The 20,817-nt window shown below is 37.5% G+C and overlaps 1 protein-coding gene across 1 annotated transcript in view; it reads right to left on the bottom strand.

Annotated features, from left to right (window-relative positions):
- The window catches only part of c12.2 (von Willebrand factor A domain-containing protein c12.2), a 95,406-nt gene that overhangs the window by 9,574 nt on the left and 65,015 nt on the right, over positions 1-20,817 (bottom strand). Inside the window, exons 9-18 of the mRNA XM_089636769.1 lie at positions 16,133-16,273; positions 15,865-16,000; positions 14,834-15,740; positions 14,015-14,220; positions 12,190-12,377; positions 11,815-11,974; positions 10,740-10,895; positions 9,830-9,938; positions 9,565-9,685; positions 6,565-6,745 (exon numbers count right to left, since the gene is read on the bottom strand). Coding sequence (XP_089492895.1) covers positions 6,565-6,745; positions 9,565-9,685; positions 9,830-9,938; positions 10,740-10,895; positions 11,815-11,974; positions 12,190-12,377; positions 14,015-14,220; positions 14,834-15,740; positions 15,865-16,000; positions 16,133-16,273 — 2,305 coding nt within the window. The remainder of the gene's footprint in view (positions 1-6,564; positions 6,746-9,564; positions 9,686-9,829; positions 9,939-10,739; positions 10,896-11,814; positions 11,975-12,189; positions 12,378-14,014; positions 14,221-14,833; positions 15,741-15,864; positions 16,001-16,132; positions 16,274-20,817) is intronic.

Here is a 20,817-nt window from a genome sequence, read left to right as displayed (position 1 = left end):
CAGGGCTTGAGCAGTTCCCCTCAAATTTTCGCAGCAATAACCAATTGGATCGCAGAGATCCTTCGAAAAAAGGGCATTCGAGTTATTGTGTACTTGGACGATTTTCTCCTGGCTCATCAGAGTCAAGAAACTCTCCGACTGCAGACACTAGTAGCGTTGGATTTCTTACAGTCGCTCGGCTGGACCATCAACATAAAGAAATGTGTTCACCTACCGACACAGGCGATAGAATATCTGGGAGTGTTATGGAACACTGGCCTCAATCAGAAGATGCTAACCAGGAACAAGTGCCGGGCAATATGGAAGTCGTTGCAAAAGGTTACGACAAGGAAGGAATGGTCCCTGAGGGAGGCGCAGAGCATCCTAGGACAGCTGAACTTTGCAGCGTTTGTGGTTCCCAGGGGTCGCTTGCACTGCAGGCAGATGCAGCTCCAGTCACTTGCCATGACAAAGCTCCCACTCCGGAAGAAGGTACCTGTAAACCTTGCAGTACTGGAGGATCTAGATTGGTGGAGGCACAACGTGAGTACGCATTCCCTTATCCATTTCCCCAAAGCATGCCACTTCATTGTGACAGACGCAGCAGACAGTGGGTGGGGGGCGCAGGTAGACGACATCCCACTCTCAGGCTGTTGGACACAACAACAAACCAAATGGCACAGCAACCTAAAAGAAATGTTTGCTATTCTCCATGCATTGAAGTACCAGAGAGCCAGTTTGAGCAATTTTACTTGTCTCATTCAATCGGACAACAGAACGGTACTAGCATATCTACGCAACGAAGGAGGTACGAAATCAGTGAACCTCCTTCAGTTAACGTATCAGATTCTGGAATTAGCGGACGCGCACAACATAAGGATGGAAGTGTATTACCTCCCGGGACGATACAATGGACTCGCCAATCATCTTTCCCGAGGGACCTTGTTACCAGAATGGCACCTTCTACCTACAGCGACCGACCAGATATTCTGCCTTTGGGGCAGACCCATGGTGGACCTATTTGCATCCAAGAGAGCTCATGTTGTAAACAGTTATGTATGCATAGACCCCACCGACACAGCAGCCCTATATCACAATGCTTTCAGCAGGATTTGGTGCTTCCCACTGGCATGGGTATTTCCACCGCCTTGCTTGATACCGAGAGTCCTGGAACATCTAAACAAGTGTGTCGGTATTTACCTATTGGTAGTACCGAGGTGGCCCAAGGTGTTCTGGCTGCCAGATCTCCAGTCGAGAGCACTAGCTCCACCTTTACAAATAACCAACCTACTCGACAACCTGGTGGATATCTCGACAGGTCTTCATCCTCCTCAGATTCAAAAACTGGAGATGGAAGTATGGAAGATTGGGGCTGGAGAGGAGCGCTCAATGAATGGTCAGAACACGAGAGAGGCTTCCTCAATGCTGGATGGCGATCTTCAACGGTCACCGCATATAAATTAGCATGGAAGAGGTGGGGCCAATGGTGTGTCAAGAATAAGGTGGATATAGCTGATCCTTCAGGTTCCCAGTTGGCAAGATTTTTAGCCAATTTAAAACTTAAAGAAGGCTTGGCTCCTAGTACCATTGCTCTTCATAAGTCAGCCATTTCAACATTAACCAACCCAGAGTGTGAATCGCTAAGCAGCCATACCTTAGTTAAACAAGTGATGAAAGGTATAGTTAATACTTCCAGAAAGAAGAAAGCATTGCCTATCTGGGACCCTAGACAAGTTACTGTATGGTTGAAAGAAAACCTTACAGAAACAGTTACTCTGTTTGAGGCTTCTCGAAGATGCGCTGTCATTCTTTTACTCGCATCTGGACGAAGAGTGCACGATCTTACTCTGTTACGATACACACCAGACAGTTTCGTGGACAATGGGGACCATATTATACTTTGGCCAGCTTTTAGATCTAAAACAGATTCTACTACTCGTCAGCAGTCGGGATGGAAGCTTAAAGCTTCCTCAGACCGAGCTACAGATCCAGTATATTGGCTCCGTAAAGTATGCACCTTATCTAGAGTAAGAAGACAAGAATCAAATTCCATACCAAATTTATTTATTTCAACAACGGGCCCGCCAAAACCTGCCTCAAGAACAATAATTGGAGGATGGGTGAAAACAGTACAAAAAAGTGCTGGCATTGATAAATCAGCAGGGAGTACAAGGTCTGCTGTAGCATCACTGAGCTGGTTAGAAAATTGCCCCATTGAAAAGATCCTGGAAAGAGGAAATTGGAAGAGCGAGAACACTTTTGCAAAACATTACAGAAGGGAGGTAATGGAAGGAGGTAACTCTTTGACATTGCCATCTCTCACAAATCTGTTTGAACCTATAACCTCTCACAATAAGGAAGTTGAGTGAAAAATATTTTGACTTATAAAAAATATGTTCATGTAGATCAAAAAATATCGATTCTAAATATATAAATATATTTCTATATTATTATTCTTACAATTAGTTAAACGTTCTTGAAAAAGCATTCAATAGCAATATACTGTATACGCTCCACGATTGGTCGAAAGAATTCTGTCGTCACATGTGTCGTGACTTGTACGTACAACGGAACACCTATGGTGCATCTCTTTCTATTACATGAGAGATGGTCGATTTAGACGAGAGAGGTGTATAGGCCAAAGGTTTATTTGGGTTTGTCAAATATATGTACGTATTTGTTATTATTATTATATGAAATGGATTTCTAAAGATACATATTCGTATAGTGCTTTATAATAATATGTTGTTTATTGCATAACTTAGATGTTTTTATTATTATACATGTCACAAAGCATGTGATACACTTCAGGCCGCCGGCCGCTCAGAAAAGTCTCACAGTGAACTGGGCTGTAAACCGTTATTTTACTTTTGGTCTTTACTTTTCTGCGCGGTGGTCCTGAATTCGCGCGGGGAACGTCAACAAGTAGCGACGGCGATACCGTACAAGTACCGTATCGGGCGTGAAAAGCAAATATTCTAACTTAAAATATTAATTTAACTATGAAATCTTAATCAATTTTCTTTTTTTTTTTTAATAACATCAATTATAATAGACGGTTAACATTGGTAAAAAAATTACTGGAATTCCTTGTTGAAGAATTAATTTTTTTTCCATACATAATGCTTAAGCGACGTGGTTTTCACAGTTCTAATGACGTCACACTACACCCCGCCTGTTACCGCTCGGATTCCGCTCGTTTTGGCGGGCTTAATAAAATTTAAACTTTGAGAATTAATTTAACTATGAAAACAAACTTTAAAAAAAAAAAAAAAAATACCAGTATTTAAGTTTGAATGCGAACATTGATAAAAAAAAATAAAAAAAATGGACTCAACTTCCTTATTGACATCAGTTCTGTCACCAAGGCGATAACAAACACTTCTCACATAATATATATGTAGCATTTGTTATTGTGTTCGTTACATCCCTGTGGATGCCCCCGTTTTCCGAATTAAACTTCTCCGCCACTTGGCTCCAAGTTGCTTCCTTCGAAGCATTTGTTATTGTGTTCGTTACATCCCTGTGGATGCCCCCGTTTTCCGAATTAAACTTCTCCGCCACTTGGCTCCAAGTTGCTTCCTTCGAAGCATTTGTTATTGTGTTCGTTACATCCCTGTGGATGCCCCCGTTTTCCGAATTAAACTTCTCCGCCACTTGGCTCCAAGTTGCTTCCTTCGAAGCATTTGTTATTGTGTTCGTTACATCCCTGTGGATGCCCCCGTTTTCCGAATTAAACTTCTCCGCCACTTGGCTCCAAGTTGCTTCCTTCGAAGCATTTGTTATTGTGTTCGTTACATCCCTGTGGATGCCCCCATTTTCCGAATTAAACTTCTCCGCCACTTGGCTCCAAGTTGCTTCCTTCGAAGCATTTGTTATTGTGTTCGTTACATCCCTGTGGATGCCCCCGTTTTCCGAATTAAACTTCTCCGCCACTTGGCTCCAAGTTGCTTCCTTCGAAGCATTTGTTATTGTGTTCGTTACATCCCTGTGGATGCCCCCGTTTTCCGAATTAAACTTCTCCGCCACTTGGCTCCAAGTTGCTTCCTTCGAAGTATTTGTTATTGTGTTCGTTACATCCCTGTGGATGCCCCCGTTTTCCGAATTAAACTTCTCCGCCACTTGGCTCCAAGTTGCTTCCTTCGAAGCATTTGTTATTGTGTTCGTTACATCCCTGTGGATGCCCCCGTTTTCCGAATTAAACTTCTCCGCCATTTGGCTCCAAGTTGCTTCCTTCGAAGCATTTGTTATTGTGTTCGTTACATCCCTGTGGATGCCCCCGTTTTCCGAATTAAACTTCTCCGCCGCTTGGCTCCAAGTTGCTTCCTTCGAAGCATTTGTTATTGTGTTCGTTACATCCCTGTGGATGCCCCCGTTTTCCGAATTAAACTTCTCCGCCACTTGGCTCCAAGTTGCTTCCTTCGAAGCATTTGTTATTGTGTTCGTTACATCCCTGTGGATGCCCCCGTTTTCCGAATTAAACTTCTCCGCCACTTGGCTCCAAGTTGCTTCCTTCGAAGCATTTGTTATTGTGTTCGTTACATCCCTGTGGATGCCCCCGTTTTCCGAATTAAACTTCTCCGCCACTTGGCTCCAAGTTGCTTCCTTCGAAGCATTTGTTATTGTGTTCGTTACATCCCTGTGGATGCCCCCGTTTTCCGAATTAAACTTCTCCGCCACTTGGCTCCAAGTTGCTTCCTTCGAAGCATTTGTTATTGTGTTCGTTACATCCCTGTGGATGCCCCCGTTTTCCGAATTAAACTTCTCCGCCACTTGGCTCCAAGTTGCTTCCTTCGAAGCATTTGTTATTGCGTCCGTTTTTTTTGAAGTCAGACCTGGTATTTTCTCAACTAGAGATATTAATCCATATAATTCCTCTGGGGAGAAATTCTTGCTTTTAATTCTTTTGTTCATTTTGGTATCTGAAAAATGACAATAATTACATTAAAACCTCATCAAAATAACTTAGGTTATGTGAAGACACAACGCGTATGATAAAATAAAATACATAATAATCGTGACCAATCCACTGATAATTTATATGATTAATAATGATTTATATAATTATTAAATATAAACTTACATATTTTTTAAGTATTTTTTAGAAATACGTTGAAAATCGTATCAGCAAGCACTCGCAGGCATTTAAAAAAAGAATTAATTTTGACAGCTAAAGCTAAAACCCATAGATGAAAACAATATCAGAGACAATTATTTACAAAAAACATTGCCAGTAAAAAAACTTTCGGACTAAATGTAACCGATGACCGCTAGTAATTCAAATATGTTTATAGAACGCAAAATAAGATAACAAACGGATAGCGGCCCGTTAAAGAAAAACGGTTCGTTACGTAACCGAAATTTGGTACTTCGTTTATAAAACCGGCCCTAAGTCACATATTATGTACTTAAAAAAATCACTTGTTTCCGTTTTGTTAAATAAGAAACTCCAGTGAAAAATATTAAGGCTTAAAAAAATATATATTTATATAGATCAACAAACGCTGATTCTGAATACATTAGTTTTAATATATTTAGAATTTATAAATCGTCACTTAAAACCTAATAAAACACCATCCCATTAAAGCACACCATTGGTTGGTAGGACTGAACTGCTGATTCATTACATCTAGTCTATGTGAGTAATTATCTATGGTCTACAATGTCCACACCAAAGTTGCCAATTCGTGGAGAGTTCCCCAAATTGCGGGGAATTTTTAAGATTTTTCAGGAATCCGGTTTTATGCAGGGAGAAACTTTTTGTGGGGAAAATGTGGGGATTCTGGTCATTTCTTGATTTTCCAACCATATTGAAAAATAATATTTACAATAATTGTGAGAATGCACTATATTTCGTTTTTGTTTGCAGAAAATTTTCATAAAAAGTATATTTTTAAAGCCTGAACTAAATAGAAAATTACTATATAATAAAAAATAAATGCTAATTTCAATAGAAATTTGTTTCATTATGGACGTAAGGGAATTTGTGAGGATTTTGCGGGAATTTGAAATATCAAATTCATCTCTTGTGGGTATTTTAGAACATATGCATTGGCAACTCTGGTCCCCTTGAATGGATAGAATGAATGCTTTAATGCAGGTTTTTAAACACCGGTAAATTGTTCCACAGGTGCGGTCATGAACGCATTTTTGCACTCGGGTTCAATAAGATAACATTAGTGACGAGATGCTAACATTTTACGGGTCACGTCCATAGATTTGATGCGTTTTCAGGAGACCCGCAAAATTAAAACTTTCAAAATTATTTTAACTATTAAAACTAAATATAACAATAAAAAATACCGGTATTTAAGTTAAAAGATCATTATTGATAAAAAAAAATTAAATAGACTAGAGTTCCTTATTGCACCCAATAACTTTTTTAAATATTCACATCTGGGTAGGTACTGGCCTGTATATTTTGATGTGATTAGCCATAAACGTTAGAAAATCAATGATTGCAAAATGGCCACTAGTAAAAAATTATCATGCATTTAGAATGGAAAGCTAGTGGCTATATTTATAGCAAACCCATACAAGCTGCCCTAGTAATAAAATCAATGATTTAATGAAAATGTCTGATACCTGAAGTCTCTCCTTCTCATTTTGTGGCGGTTTGTCAAGAGAAACCAGTTCTAGGTTGTGCGACTCGCCCGAGTGCCCCCAGATGTCGTACTTTAGCCGAGACTCAAACCCGCGCAGGGCCTCCATCACCAGTACCACGGCCTCCAAAGATCGGTCTAATCGCCCATCAAATGAGTTGAACCTAGAATAATAATTAACAAAATTGATATGTAGCTTTGGTAATGTATAAACTACAGTAAAGATGTGTATAGAAAAGCATACATAGAAATGAATGTATGTATATAAAAGCATAGGTGTTTATGTTTGTGGGATAAACAAGGACTCTCATTAACCTTTCCCTTACTGTGCTAAAAAAATCCACACGTTCCGAGGCTGTGTAGTCAATACACATCTCAAAATAAACGATTTAATATCGGAAAAATATGAATATTCATAGCTAATCGAATATGTTCATTATATTTTATATCAAAAGTGATAATAATTGTAATTTAATTGCTGAAAACATGAAAAAACCATCGACAGATGCTAAAGAAACGTGTGAGGGGTCCACATCTAACGACGGTTCGTGGCCGACTGGCTAGCGGCTGGCGGCTGGCACAAACACAGCTGTGCAGTCATAGGTATCGATGGTCTAAATCAAAATACAACTGCAGACGTGTGGATGTCTCATGTTCCCGCATAGCGAATTAAAGCGGGACATCAAAGCGTGTCATTTCCTCGCACACTCTTCGCGTATTAGTATCACACGGTTGATTGTATTGGTGTATTTGTTCCCGATTTTTAACAAAAATCTCTGATTTTTAATTGAATTTGAAAACTATGTTAAATATTATTTTTTAATTCAGCGCATAAATGTATAACGGAGGAATACCTAAAATCTGAACCCAGAATTTATTATATTTATAGAGTTATTAAAGTTATTAGAAGCAAGGTGTAGTAGATACACACCACAGATAAGGAAAGGTTAAGAACTTTGTGACAACATAACCACTTTAGAAAGAAGCATGTTAACCCTTCAGGCTAATGTGTTCGGTTTTAGGAACAGCTTATATATTATGGTCTCATAGAAATCGTTGTGTCTCCCTTACTGTCGTAGTTAGAAATATGAACTAAACAGTGTTAGAAAGAGAAAATACCAAGCTTTATATTCAAATCTACAAGTAAACCACAAAACAATTAAAATGTACACCTCTATGAAACCAAAGGTTGCGAACGTAATTTGAGAGAATTTTTTATTAAGTATTTTTATATGAAACAACACAAAAGTAATAATACATTTGTTGTAAAAAAATGTTATTAAAAAAATTGGTTACTAGTCATTTTGGTTCAGTGTTTAGACAAAAAAACGTAAGGTTAGCAATATTATAAACTTTTTGATGTATGCCTTAAATTTTTTTATTAAAAAAAAATATACATTTGTTTCTAATAATAAAATCTGAAATTTATTTCATTATCTTTCAGCAGTTTTCAATTTTCGGATATGTTCAGAAATATTCCATTTACTTGAAAACAGTTGACCTTCTGACAGCGTCTTTAAGAAATGTAATGGTCAATATGCCAGATGCCTGAGGGGTTAAATATCTTCTAGTGAGATAGAAAGACAATCAAGTAGTTAGAAGCAAGTAAAATATTTCCGTTATTACCATCACAGCACCCAACTTCAAATATAGTAGTCCTAGAGAGAGGTCGTTTGTACGTCATTGATGAAAAATCTTTTTGTCACACGTCTTGTATGAAAACGAAAAAGACAGAAGATACTAGAACGATAATGTCACATACGGCCTCTTTCTGGAACCACTATAGGTCCATGCTGGGCATGTGGCAAGACCAATAGATGACCATTGGAATTGAAATATCATTGAATGGGATCCTTTGAGGAAAACAAAACAGGTCACATATAAGCTAGACTGAAACCTAAAACGAGAATCGGCAAAACTGAAGACATTAGCAAAAGCGCAGAAATCACTTCTTAAAGTTATACTTAAAAAAACCGTTCAGATACCCTAGTGATTCATTGTTTGAAGAATTTGGTGTTCTAGATGTAAGGCAATTAATTATACATACATGAGGAAAATCATATTACATACCCAAAGAACGCGTCACCAATACACTTCCGTACTCCATTATCACGATACTAGACATGCTAAGAGGAACCCAGTTGTTCCTCCCACCACTTCTTCATCCTTAGCTCAATTCTCGTACTTAGGCCCTAAATTGCTTAATCTTATTCCCGATGCATGGAAATCAAAAAGTGCTAACATTCCCCGAAATCTGGTAAATAATTGGCTTCTGATCTTGGGGAGAGATGAATGCGAAAATATGCTAATTAACAGTCATTAACTTGGTTTTCTTAAATGTCGTTTTTTCGAACTACCCTGTATTTTATTTTATATATATATATATATACATATATATGTATTACAGTAAATTTATGTGTTACCATTGTAAATTTAAAATCTGCTTCTAACCTTTCTTTACATCTTTTTATTTTATTTTTACTTTTTTTAATTTTTCAACTCTCTTTTAAATTTTAAATATTAATTTCATCTAAATAAAAAGTAAAATTTCAATTTTATAAACTCATATGTCAGTAATTTTGTACTATATTGCTATTTTTGTATTATCATATTTGAATATTCTTTAAGTATATTCTCTACGTTTATATTATTTAAAATACAAGTTAGCAACTTTTTATATCAACCAAGAAAACTTTTCATATTATTTATATAAGTGCAATAACTAAGTAAAAGTCAATACACTAGACTAAACATGAATCGCTTTTAATAAATATGCCTATTTATGACTGTCCTAAAACAGGCAATCTCCTAGTTGGACAGCCAAAGATCACTGTAATATGTAATATGTCATGTTTTTAAAAAAATTAATAAATGAAAAAATGAAATAATAAATTTGAGGGAGTTTTCTGGACGCCTATAAATATAAATAGGATATTATTTTAAATGGTCAGTTTTTCGAGATGATAATAGTGGTTGGCATTACCTATACATACTGCCTGAAACATCTACAAGCAATCGCAGCAGTTTGGGTTTTTCTTGGGTTGATCCGGGCAAAGGGGCTCGATCCATTCGGCGTCTATAAATAGCCTCCTCTCCAGTAAGACCTGCAAAATTTTGCATTTTGATTTCATGATGCAAAAGATCAATGATGATTTTAGAAACAAAGCTAGTGGAACCATGGTGATAAGAATAATATTTGATGATGCGCCTACATGAAATATTGAGTATTACATATAAATTATTTGTACCTTCAACAATTTTAGTGTCATCTAAATCGCCGGATGTCTGGTGACTCTCCCAGTGGCGCTCCGTGGCCCTAGCTTGCAAGGAACTGAGCACTCCTCGCAACGAACCGACCTAGAAAATTAATGTATTATTATAAAGGGTAACTTAGTGTAGGGAGTGTGGCGAACCCATCGCACAGGGAGGGAAAGCACAACCTATAATAGCCATCGCCAGCCAAGGTGTGAGCTACTGTGCTCAGGATGGATGACAATGGAGAACAATGTCACAAATGGTGCTCCCGATATACAGGATCCCATTTCGGAGTATTTAGACCTTACCCCAGTACACAGGGCAATGCTAGGGTGTACCTTTTAATCCCCTAGATACTCGAGGAACCAAAAATGGACCATTCCAACAAATAACTAACATCGATTAGGGGCCTTTGGGGAACCTAGGGGGAGTGGAGACGAGAACAGAGACCACCTCGGTGGACTCTTCCGTCGTGGGGCCTTCAGGGAACCCAAACAAAGAGTAACTTCTGATAGGAATATGCGGGAAAACAAGAACCCTCACGGGACCTGGAAACAAACTCAAAGGAATGATGTGAAATGAGAAATAGCACAATGGGCCGATGGCTTGAGTGCTCACGGGAACTATTTATAGACCGCCTCCGCTTTAGTAAATAATAATAATAAAATATAAATATCTTTAAAATGATTAGATTTACTCGTTTCCTATTCAAAGCAGTAAAATAAATTGAAGACATTGCAGGACGATGATGAATTTCACTAAAGTTAGTTGTTTCAAATTCTCGTATCATTTTATCAAATCGAAAATCAGCACAATTTTTATTTGTGATATTTGAACGGTCCCTGTTAAACGCAGAGAATAAGTTTGTACGAAGATGTAATGTATATGTATAATATAACAAACCTGTGTTCTCACAGCCCCAAGGAATTGTTCATACAACGAGGCATCATATTCGCTCATTCTGATTTCCTTTAGTCGTTCTTCAAAGGTGCGTCTGTTCATTTCACGCGCAGCCTTCTTTATGTGCTCCGGTATATCATCTTTCTCTGCATCAGATAACTGGAATGAGATAAAACAATATAGTAAATTTATTTTTCGGAATAACTTTATTGAGTAAAACCTCAAATTGTAATATTTAAATATTGCAGACAATATTAGTGATTTCTAAACGAAAATCTGAAACAGAAAAATCAGAAAAGGAAACGGTCACATCTGGGACTCGAATAGGGTCCCATTATAGAATAGGGAATAGGGTCCCATTAGCTCAGTCGGTAGAGCACTGTCCCGGAAAGACAAGGGTCCTGGGTTCGAGTCCCAGATGTGACCGTTTCCTTTTCTGATTTTTCTGTTTCAGATTTTCGTTTAGAAATCACTAATATTGTCTGCAATATTTAAATATAATAAATTAATACTTATTGTGATATTTGATTACTTGTTCATTTATGACGTATTATATTGTATTGGACAGCCTTGTGTATGGACTTTTAATCCATGTAGGAAGGGTAAAATTTAGTAAATATCTCAAAGCCAAATATAATACTGAAAATTATATTTGAAATAATAGATACACTTTGTAGTATCAACATTTTTACTTTAGAATTTTCATAGACAATAATGAAATACGTTCAACTTCTAAAACCTGTTCTACACACTGCACACTGCAGTGCACCTCAAGGTAGTCATTATTTCACCGGACTGCAAATGTAGCCGGCGGCACTACGTATATGGAGTTAATAATTCCTGGGATTAGCAAACCCAGACAAACAACAAGATTTATAATATTATCTCTAAATATTATAAAACAAAGTAGCTATCCACGTTTGTGTGTGTGTGTGTGCTTAGTTCTTCTAAACTACACAACGGATTTTGATTGGGTTTTCACTATCATTTAGAGAATTTCTTCCTGAAGGTTTATATACCGGCCGGGTACAAGTCAGCTAGTAAGAAATATATATATTTTTTTGATAATACAACAAACCTGGTGCACCGCATGCCCAGCGTCAAGGCGGTAGGGGCCTCCTTTGCCCCCGAGCCCTGCGGTGTCTCGCCCCCCGGTACCTCCGGCCCAGGTGTTGCCCCCCACATGGGGGTCCCCCTTAGGGTCTACTTTCCCGTGCTTTGGACTCGACACGTCCAATCTGTGAAATAAATGTAGCTTCGTCAAAATCTTTATTAGAACCACATCTGAATTTAAAAAGAATTAAAATATACATTACCTCACCTCTGAATATTCTAAAATTTATTTGTTATCATTAGTCGGTGTTGACATAGTAAAATTATAAAAAAAATTCCATTTTTTTTAATTTCTACATTAATTCGATGGCAAAACCGCACGTTTTGTTTTGTTACCTACCCACTTTTCCTGTTGATGGTCATCTGCAGTATCTTGCTGGCAAGGGGGTCCTTGACTTGAAGGATTCCAGCAGCGGGCAAGCCACTCTCCTTCAGTACCCTCACGAGGGTCTCTCCCACCTCCGCGCTGTACTTGTCAAAGTCAAACACGTTGCTGATTGCACTGCCCAAATCTTCATCGGGATATTTCTAAAATAAACATTATATTTTTTATCATTAACTCTTCAGGCCTCTGATATATTGTCCGTTTTATTTTTCTTAAAGAAGTTGTCAGAAAGTCGGTGAATTTGTGTGTATTTCCGCTTCTCAATAAAATCCAAATAAATGGGATATTTCTGAATGTATCCGAAAACTAAAAAAATGTTTTTGAAAGGTGATAAAATACACTTTCAAATTTTGAATGTTTACATAAAAAAATGTTTTAAAAATGGCTCGCCTTAGGTTTTTTCATCTAAACATTGAACCAAAACTACTGATAACAACAACAAAAAACACATATTTTAATATACAGATTATTCTAAACATTATAGCAACCTCACTTTTTGTCATTTCATATAAAAATAATTAGAAAAATATTTCATAAATTTTTATAAATTGCGGTTGAAACCTTTGGTTTGATAAAGGTGTAATTTTAACTATTCTATGGTTAACTTCTATTTCTGAATGTAAATCTTGGTGTTTTCTCTTTTTAACACCGTTTAGTTCTTGTTCCTAACAATTACAGTAAGGGAGACAACGATTTCCATGAGACCATATGATTTGTTTTTTTTTTTTTGAGAGAAATTTGCAATTTGTGCCTAAATTATAAATTTATTAAATTAACATATTTTCTGTATTTTTTTTTGCTAGGATGGGTTAATTACATCTACCCTCAATAATGCAGCGAGGAATGTATTAGCATTTATTGGATAGTTCGGCCCAACTTCAAGTAATAAAAAGTCCCATTACTTGGCTAGCCAGAAATCATGATTAACCTCTCGAGTGACGACTTATCCGTTTGACTCAATTTCACAAAAAATTCTATTAAGGAAATTAGAAATGATGGGTGTGAGAAGCATTCCACTCGCATGGTTTGATGACTACCTCTCGGAAAGAACTCAATTGGTAAAGAAAAGGATATGTTAAAAAAATCATGTCTTCGAACATAACTACCTATTCTAGAGAAACTAATTATGGTAGATTAAATACTATTTTTACAGATATATCAGCACATTATCTGGTAGACAGTAAAATTTACAAAAACATTGCTTTGCAAAAAACAAACAAGTTATTAGGAAAATAGAATCAGTTGGTGGACGGCGAAAATATAGCTTTTCCACACCAAGGGTTAAATCATGATTATAAGTCAAGATTACCAAACATGTAAAATTATTAACATGGTTATTGGGATAAAATATATTTTTTGACACCTTTTGCAAACAAATACAATTTAACATGGATTTTAGTTTTTTAGACCGCAGTTCATTATTAAGGTTAAACGCGAAGCTCGTTATAATCTATGCGTTCACGCATGGCGTTAATTATTTTATTTTATTAAAATACGATTTTTGCAAGTTATCGCTTTACAATATTAAGTAGAATTTTTTGAATATAAATTATATGATAGAATAAATAGTTTTGTCCATTTAAAAAGTCAATTCTTTTGAGAAAGGCATACTAATATAATATTGTACCGATGATTCAATCCAATATTGTATTTGTATGCTTTTCTTGAAAGAATTGACTTTTCAAATGGACAAAACTTATCTATGAAAGAGCAGATTATGAATTATGTTAAGTATACTCTTAATAACAAGTTTATCAATAATATACATAAGATTATTTACCTGTAAATGTTTGACTATGTTGACCACCTCCCTTGTGGAGTATGGGTAAGTCACCAGACCCTGATCAGCCATGGACCTCAGGGTAGCGAAGGCTCGAACCAACTTATCAGCTGTTTCTTGAGGAACGTCGGGGCCATACTGACGCAGCAAAGATAGCTCCGATTCGATAGATGGATTGTCAACAGCGTGGCAAGAGAAAAGATCACCTAAAAATTAATACAGTTCAATAAATATTAATGAAAAATATACAGTAATACCCATACCTAAGAATCATACGTACTTTTTTGGTTCCCTTAAAAGTGAATTAAAGAAATTATCTAATTTGGATGGCTTAGAGTTACAATATTGTATCCCCAATTTTGGTTGAAAACGGGCGCTTTCATATTTCTTATGGCTACGGCACGGCAATGGTACAAAAAAAAACATAAACGTATGTTCTTTACCATAATAATGTTGCAGCTCTTTTTTACACACTAAATAATAGTGTGTAAGAAAGAAATGTTGAAAATGAGTAAATAAATTACAAAACTGCCAAATCATTGCCGTGCTGTTGCCGTGGGAGTTATAAAATCAACAAAGAGTTTGAAATGTACTAAAGATAGCCTATATATTATTTTTTTGGGTTCAAATATTGTGTCTTCTAAACCTACTATCCTAAAGATAAATGTAAAAATACATCAATATAATAACGATTTTATGATTTAAAATGCTGAAGTCAAAATGTCTTACGTGAGATCCTCATGTTCAGGTTTTGTTGGGTTTAATAGTAATTTTATTTTAATATGAGTTAGAAAAATATGTATTGTATTTCAAACTAACCTAAGGCTGCAAAGAAATCATTTCCCAAGAAAGGGAACCCGGGCCTATTAGCCAAAACGATCATTCTAAAGTCCTCATGCATTGGGATCAACACATTATCTTCATAAGACGACGACTCCACCAAATGTTTAGGCACTATCCTTCGTCCATCACTGAGAATCATTTCCCCGCTTTCAACGAGGGTCTTCAAAATGCAGGTCACATGAGTTGGGGCCTTATCAGCCTCATCCACCACCAAAACATGACCGAACTTCACAGCATTTACTAACGGAGAATCCTCGTAAACTACGAGACCATCTTTCACGGTCGGTTGAACTGTCAAAGATTGAACTGTCGTATCTCTGTGCAGTTGTATGTATTCTCTAGGCCTGTTAAGCAATTGTAGCAATCTATCGGCTATTTTATTCTTTCCAACGCCTTGATTACCGACCAGCAATAAATGGTTTCCTAAAATGAAATCTTGGAGCAGCCATTCTAGCAACTCTATATGTTGAGGCACGTTATAGAATAAAATATCTGGTACTTTCGTGATTGCGTTGGTTTTGTAAATTGGTACGCTAGTTTTGCCGATGGTTAAGATACCATTATTAACGTTACAGGTCATATCGACTTTGTGAGGTTTTGTTCCAAAAATTGATCGTTTTTGTTCCGCTGGGACGATTGATAGTTTCTTGCAAACTTCTTCTAGTGCATTTCTGGCCAAGTTTGGTAAGAATTTGGCGAGGAAGGTTCTTTGTACTGTGTCATAAGCTGATGCAGAAGTGTATTTGGCCATGCGGTTGGAGATGCGTAGGAGTTGTCTCGTAGATAAAGATGCTGAAAGGTTGTTGAGGGTAGAGTCTTGCGATGTTCGGAGGACGTGAGCCAAATCGATGATTGATGCAAGGGGTTGAGATATTTCGCCGTGCTGTAAAATTATAAAAGTTTCACATAATAACCAACACTTTTCTGCTAGTTAAGGTCTGTTTCATATCAGAATCACAAGATAATGTTATTTGCATATTATGTATATAAAAAAAATAGTATATTACCAGAGATTTAATTAAGTAAGATTCCTCTGCCTTGGTAAAGTTCCGCATATTGTGGAATGCAAAGACACTGAGCAGTTCTGGAGTAAGCCAGCCAGGGCCGTGACCAGTAGAAGGAGGTTCTGCTAGGGCTATTATTCTGAAAAAAATATGTTATCAGAATTTATTCTTCAGAAAATTGTAAATTGACACATGGTTTTAAAATTTACAAATAAAAGTATGTTGGTCATAGATTTTTAATTTATTTATTCTATTTGATGTAGGTAGGTACCTAAAGGCCGGGTGTATCTTCAGCACTCCACAGTCAGTCAGTTGCTGCTCAGTGAGGCCAGTTTTAAGCAGATCCTCGTATCGGTCATGGCGGAGGAGTCTCGTGCCATCGTATAATTGAACTTCACGGTCGTGCACCAATCTAGAAACAGATAACAAAACATTCATTTAAACTTATAAAGAATCATTTAAACTAAAATATGACAGATATCTAGATTCAACGGATAAAATGGTGAAATATTCTAACTTCAATTAATAAAACTTTGACACGATTCTGTTTAAATAATTAAGGTGGAAATTTAAGTGGCAATCGGATGATGTGAGAAATGCCCGTCTCATATCCAACCTCACTGAGAGACAGTCTGGGTTCTCACTACCTTGTAAACCTTGGTCCTCCGTCAACAGGATAAGTCGGCGGTGAGGTGCAGACCACCAAACATGTGGTTGTAATGTTTTCCCCGTCCCCCCTATTTTCTTACTAACGGATTAACATTTTGCTCGTTTGATTTGGCTCTTCTCGCGGTTTATCAACCCTTCAATCTTAACGAATTAATATGTCACGTTGTGTCAATTTTTTGTTTCGACAGGGATTAATTCATTGAAGGATCCTGTTAATTGGTTGTGGTAACTTTGGTTCTTTTTAGATGAGGCGTGTTACATTCTGTATGGTTTGAAAATAAGACAATGACCGACTACCCTGATTTTAACTACCTTTTCCTACCTTGTTTGCTCGCCCAAACGTTTCCGGTTGCTGCAGTTGATAATGTGCTAATATAATGAGACAATTAATTACAAATTAAGTACATAAAATTCACTATAGACAATTCAATTCAAGATGCACAAGATTCTAAGTTAATGATTTGACTATGGATTGTTAGTTTTGTGAGTTATTTCTATGAGTAGGTATTTTCGGGAATAGCTAGAGACAAAACATGTGTTGCTTTCGATTGGTCTCCGTCCAAATCCCACCCATCAACGTGACCAGCTCGAGAGCAGCCAAGTTGATGGTCCAATCCCAACACCTCCAGAAATGAATTGAATATCGCTCAGCGACAGATGAGATAATGACATGTTTTGCCTCCTGCCGGAGGGTGATGAAGGTGGAATGTGGGTCCTTGGTGGTAGCTGTTGATGTTGATGTTGATGATGAATGATGAAGATTCATCTTATACCGTTAGGTACAAGGGACTGCTCCGGTCCGGTGGCATGATAGCCTGGTGTCAGGAACCATATGGGTCACGTGGGTAGCGCGAGGTTTAGGTCGCGTCAACCTCCCCCAAATCGATGATGAGTTGAGCTTCGCCAGCATGCCGAAAATTAGGAGTCCACTCTACTAACCTCAAACATAAACATATACTGAAGTGGTTTGCATCAGCAACGTCAGGAGTTCGGGAGTCCCGTGAACACCCCTCTGGTTTACGCTCGTAAGGATAATGATGAATTCAGCTTCAGTTTGTTCGACTTCGCCTCTGCAGTCACGCTACTCCAAATAGCTCCTGGCTCCAGTCTATACAGCTTCCCGTTCCAGTAGAGGTAATGACACATATTTATCATATGTACAATACAGAACATACTTCAAGTCTTTCGTCCACACTCAAAATAGTCATGTCAATATTTAATTTGAACGGGGCGTCCATCCGACATAACGAATGTTTCCTAGACGGGAGATTTTACCCCACTTCAAAGTCATGGTCATTCGCTCTATCGTTTGTTACCCTCCGTTCGCTTCAAATATCAAAGAATGGTAGAAATTGATATCCTCGACTTCCGGCGCTAAGGATCAGGGATACTGGAATCATCAGGTCGTGAATCTGAAATCATCCGATCTCCGTCAGCTCAAACGGTTTCAGTCGGAGTCAATTTCCAACCTAATTCTGGATGACTTCTCCTCCTATAGTGGGGTAAGTACTTATTGGATTTGACAGGAAGGACGTCAGAAATCGCCGAGACAACTTCATATTCGTCACGATCCCTTCGTTCTGTCAGCGAGAAAATCCTCCTCACACGCCAGCCAAGAATAGCATAGCCCTTATCCGCTTTGTTCCTTCGTCTACCAGCTAACTCAAGTAGGAAAGCCCACTAGCAATTTTCGTTCCCTTCGATCTGAACTCAGTGAAAGCGTCCTCTCACCAGCTGAAAATACTCGAAACAGAGGTCTATTCCAGGTGACTATCTAAGGTTGGTCCGCCAACACCTTCGACAGAAACCGGTGCTTGTACGGGAATAACTCAACCACACCAATAGCAGGGGAAAAAGCCGGCGCTGCTATACTAAAATAGACGTTATATCGGTATCCAGGGTTATCGACTTTGCTAACACAAGAGTCCCTATTAGGCAAGCCAAATTACAAATTTCGTTCCCTTCGCTTTTGTCGCTTTGGTAAGATAGGACAGCCTACGGAAAATTCGTATACTTCGTCCCCGTCAAACCCATGAAAAATTAAAATCTCGCTTGATAGAATAGGAATGCCAGACAGATGCACTCTCTCGGCGACTAGCCTCGATCCGCTGCGTTATTCCGATTCAAAAATGAATTAAAAGAGTGATGTTTGAATAAATTATATTTAATTAAATATATTTTATGAATTCCGTATAGAATAAGTTGAATTCCCAAGGAGGATACGACAACTCATTTTCAAATAACAGGCATTGAAGATTTAATTTACCGTTCTATCCGTTACTATAAAAACACTGCATAAATACAATGGTTTGTGTTCTTTAAATTTTGGCGCTAAATATAACTACTAGAGAATTATTAAATCATTTTAAACTCATAAACAATGTCTATTGTTGGATGATCTAAAGCGGTTTCAGGGTAACCGTTCTTCGTCCCTTTTTTTTAATGGCCAGGTCTCGTAATTTATGACCTCCTTCGCTAACGGGTACCTATAGTGCTCAAGTTGAATACCCTTACTTCAAAATACAATTGGATTATTTGGTTTACATTAAGGAAATAAGTGTTAATAATTAGATTATAATAGACTTACCGATACATCTTAGTGTCAACAATCCAAATAATTATAAAAAAAACAAACACAGTCACATGCAGAAAACTCATGCTGTTAGAAAACCGCACCTTCTACACTAAATGATTTTAGCCGTGTTCGCGTCCCGACGATTAATTCTTGTTGACGCGCTTCCTAGTTTTTTACTAACTCGACTATCTTAAAACGCTGACCGATCCTGATTATTCCTGACCGTCTCCCACCGTTTTCAAAACCTGACTATCAAAACTGACTACCCGCCCGCGCTCCTTAACCACGACTATCGACTTGCTTCTTCCGCCCTTCAACGCTGACTGCCTTGACCGTCTCCCCGCGCTTTCAAATCCAGACTCCCCCTTCTCAAACCAACCCCCCAAATCACCATATGCGATTTCTAATTTATGTTCTTTTGAATTCTGAATGCTTTTTGTTTTCAAAAGACAGAAATGCACTAAAGGAACACATCAATTATGGCCCTAGAACCTGTCACATTAATTTTAAATCGTCTCAAAACCAATAAATTGTTACTCCTCCAGTGAAATGTCTAACTCTTTGTTCAAAGGATGAAACTTGACTACCCCCAGTCCAGTGGCGTGTTGGCCCACCAGCATTTTAGCTCGGCTTACTATTATCAACCACCATCACGGAGGTCTCTGCCGATACAGTGCATGTTCCTTTTTTTTTTTCTCTACCCTAATAAATCTAAACACTTGTTTTAAAATCAGTTGTCCAACATCTGGTAATCTCCTATGTCGTGAGACCAACTGAAAATTTCTTTCCCACCATAATAAATCAACAATAAAAAAAATTTATCCCAGGGCGAGTCCATCACAGCTCCCTTCTGGAAAAATAATAGTGGGAGTAGATACGGAGATAAGCTATTGTCAGCTATTATTGTTCCATCAACTTAGCAGCAGAACACGTTTGAACTCGCCAATAATACTTTTTTTTTTCCAAACCTTCCTAGGTTTCACTTGCTCCCCACTGCCCTGTTCTTGTTGCTAAAATTGTTAAAATTCCTAATCCCTTTTACTTTTTATTTTATTTTTTTATATATATTTTTTTCTACGAAAGATTTCCCAATCCGCCCCTGTCTCACTTGACGTTCTTATTTTTTTTTTTTTCCTTGGCCGCACGCTATCAGTTAAACCTCTGGTAGGTCCGTTATGGGGCCCTTTTGTTAACTTTTTGTGTGTTCCTGCCGTTGTTAATTGTTTTATGACTGAGCATACAGTAACCGAGATCTTGAGAGTTATTTCGCATTTTTAAGCGTTGGGTAATTTGTTTTGATGTTTTAATTCATGTGAATAGGACTCCTTCTATATGAAAAATCTATTAGTGTACCTATATGTTTTACGGTAATTCAGTTCCGTCTAATTAGAGTGGATAATCTCTTTACCAATTTATTTGATAAATTATTTCTCGTAAAACCGTGTGCCTTATTTCCTATTCCTCCTTACAGGACGCCTGATAATAATAATTATTATTATTGAATAATTTATATAGCGCCGCTTTCGTGAAAAGCTAACTCAAGGAACCTAATATTGTAGTAGCTACTAATATTTTGATAAGAGTTTTGTTGAACAACTATGTCGTATTATAGGAAAAAGAAGTGTGGAGGGGGAGGGGAAGGAAAAAGGGGTAAACTATACAAATGAAATCTCTTTCAAACTACGCTGTCTTACATTAGCCAAACAATAACG

This window comes from Hesperophylax consimilis, chromosome 10, assembly GCF_061612785.1.
Source record: "Hesperophylax consimilis isolate HC1 chromosome 10, BYU_Hcon_1.0, whole genome shotgun sequence".
Lineage (NCBI taxonomy): Eukaryota > Metazoa > Arthropoda > Insecta > Trichoptera > Limnephilidae > Hesperophylax > Hesperophylax consimilis.
This window is presented reverse-complemented; position numbering and strand designations above follow the sequence as displayed.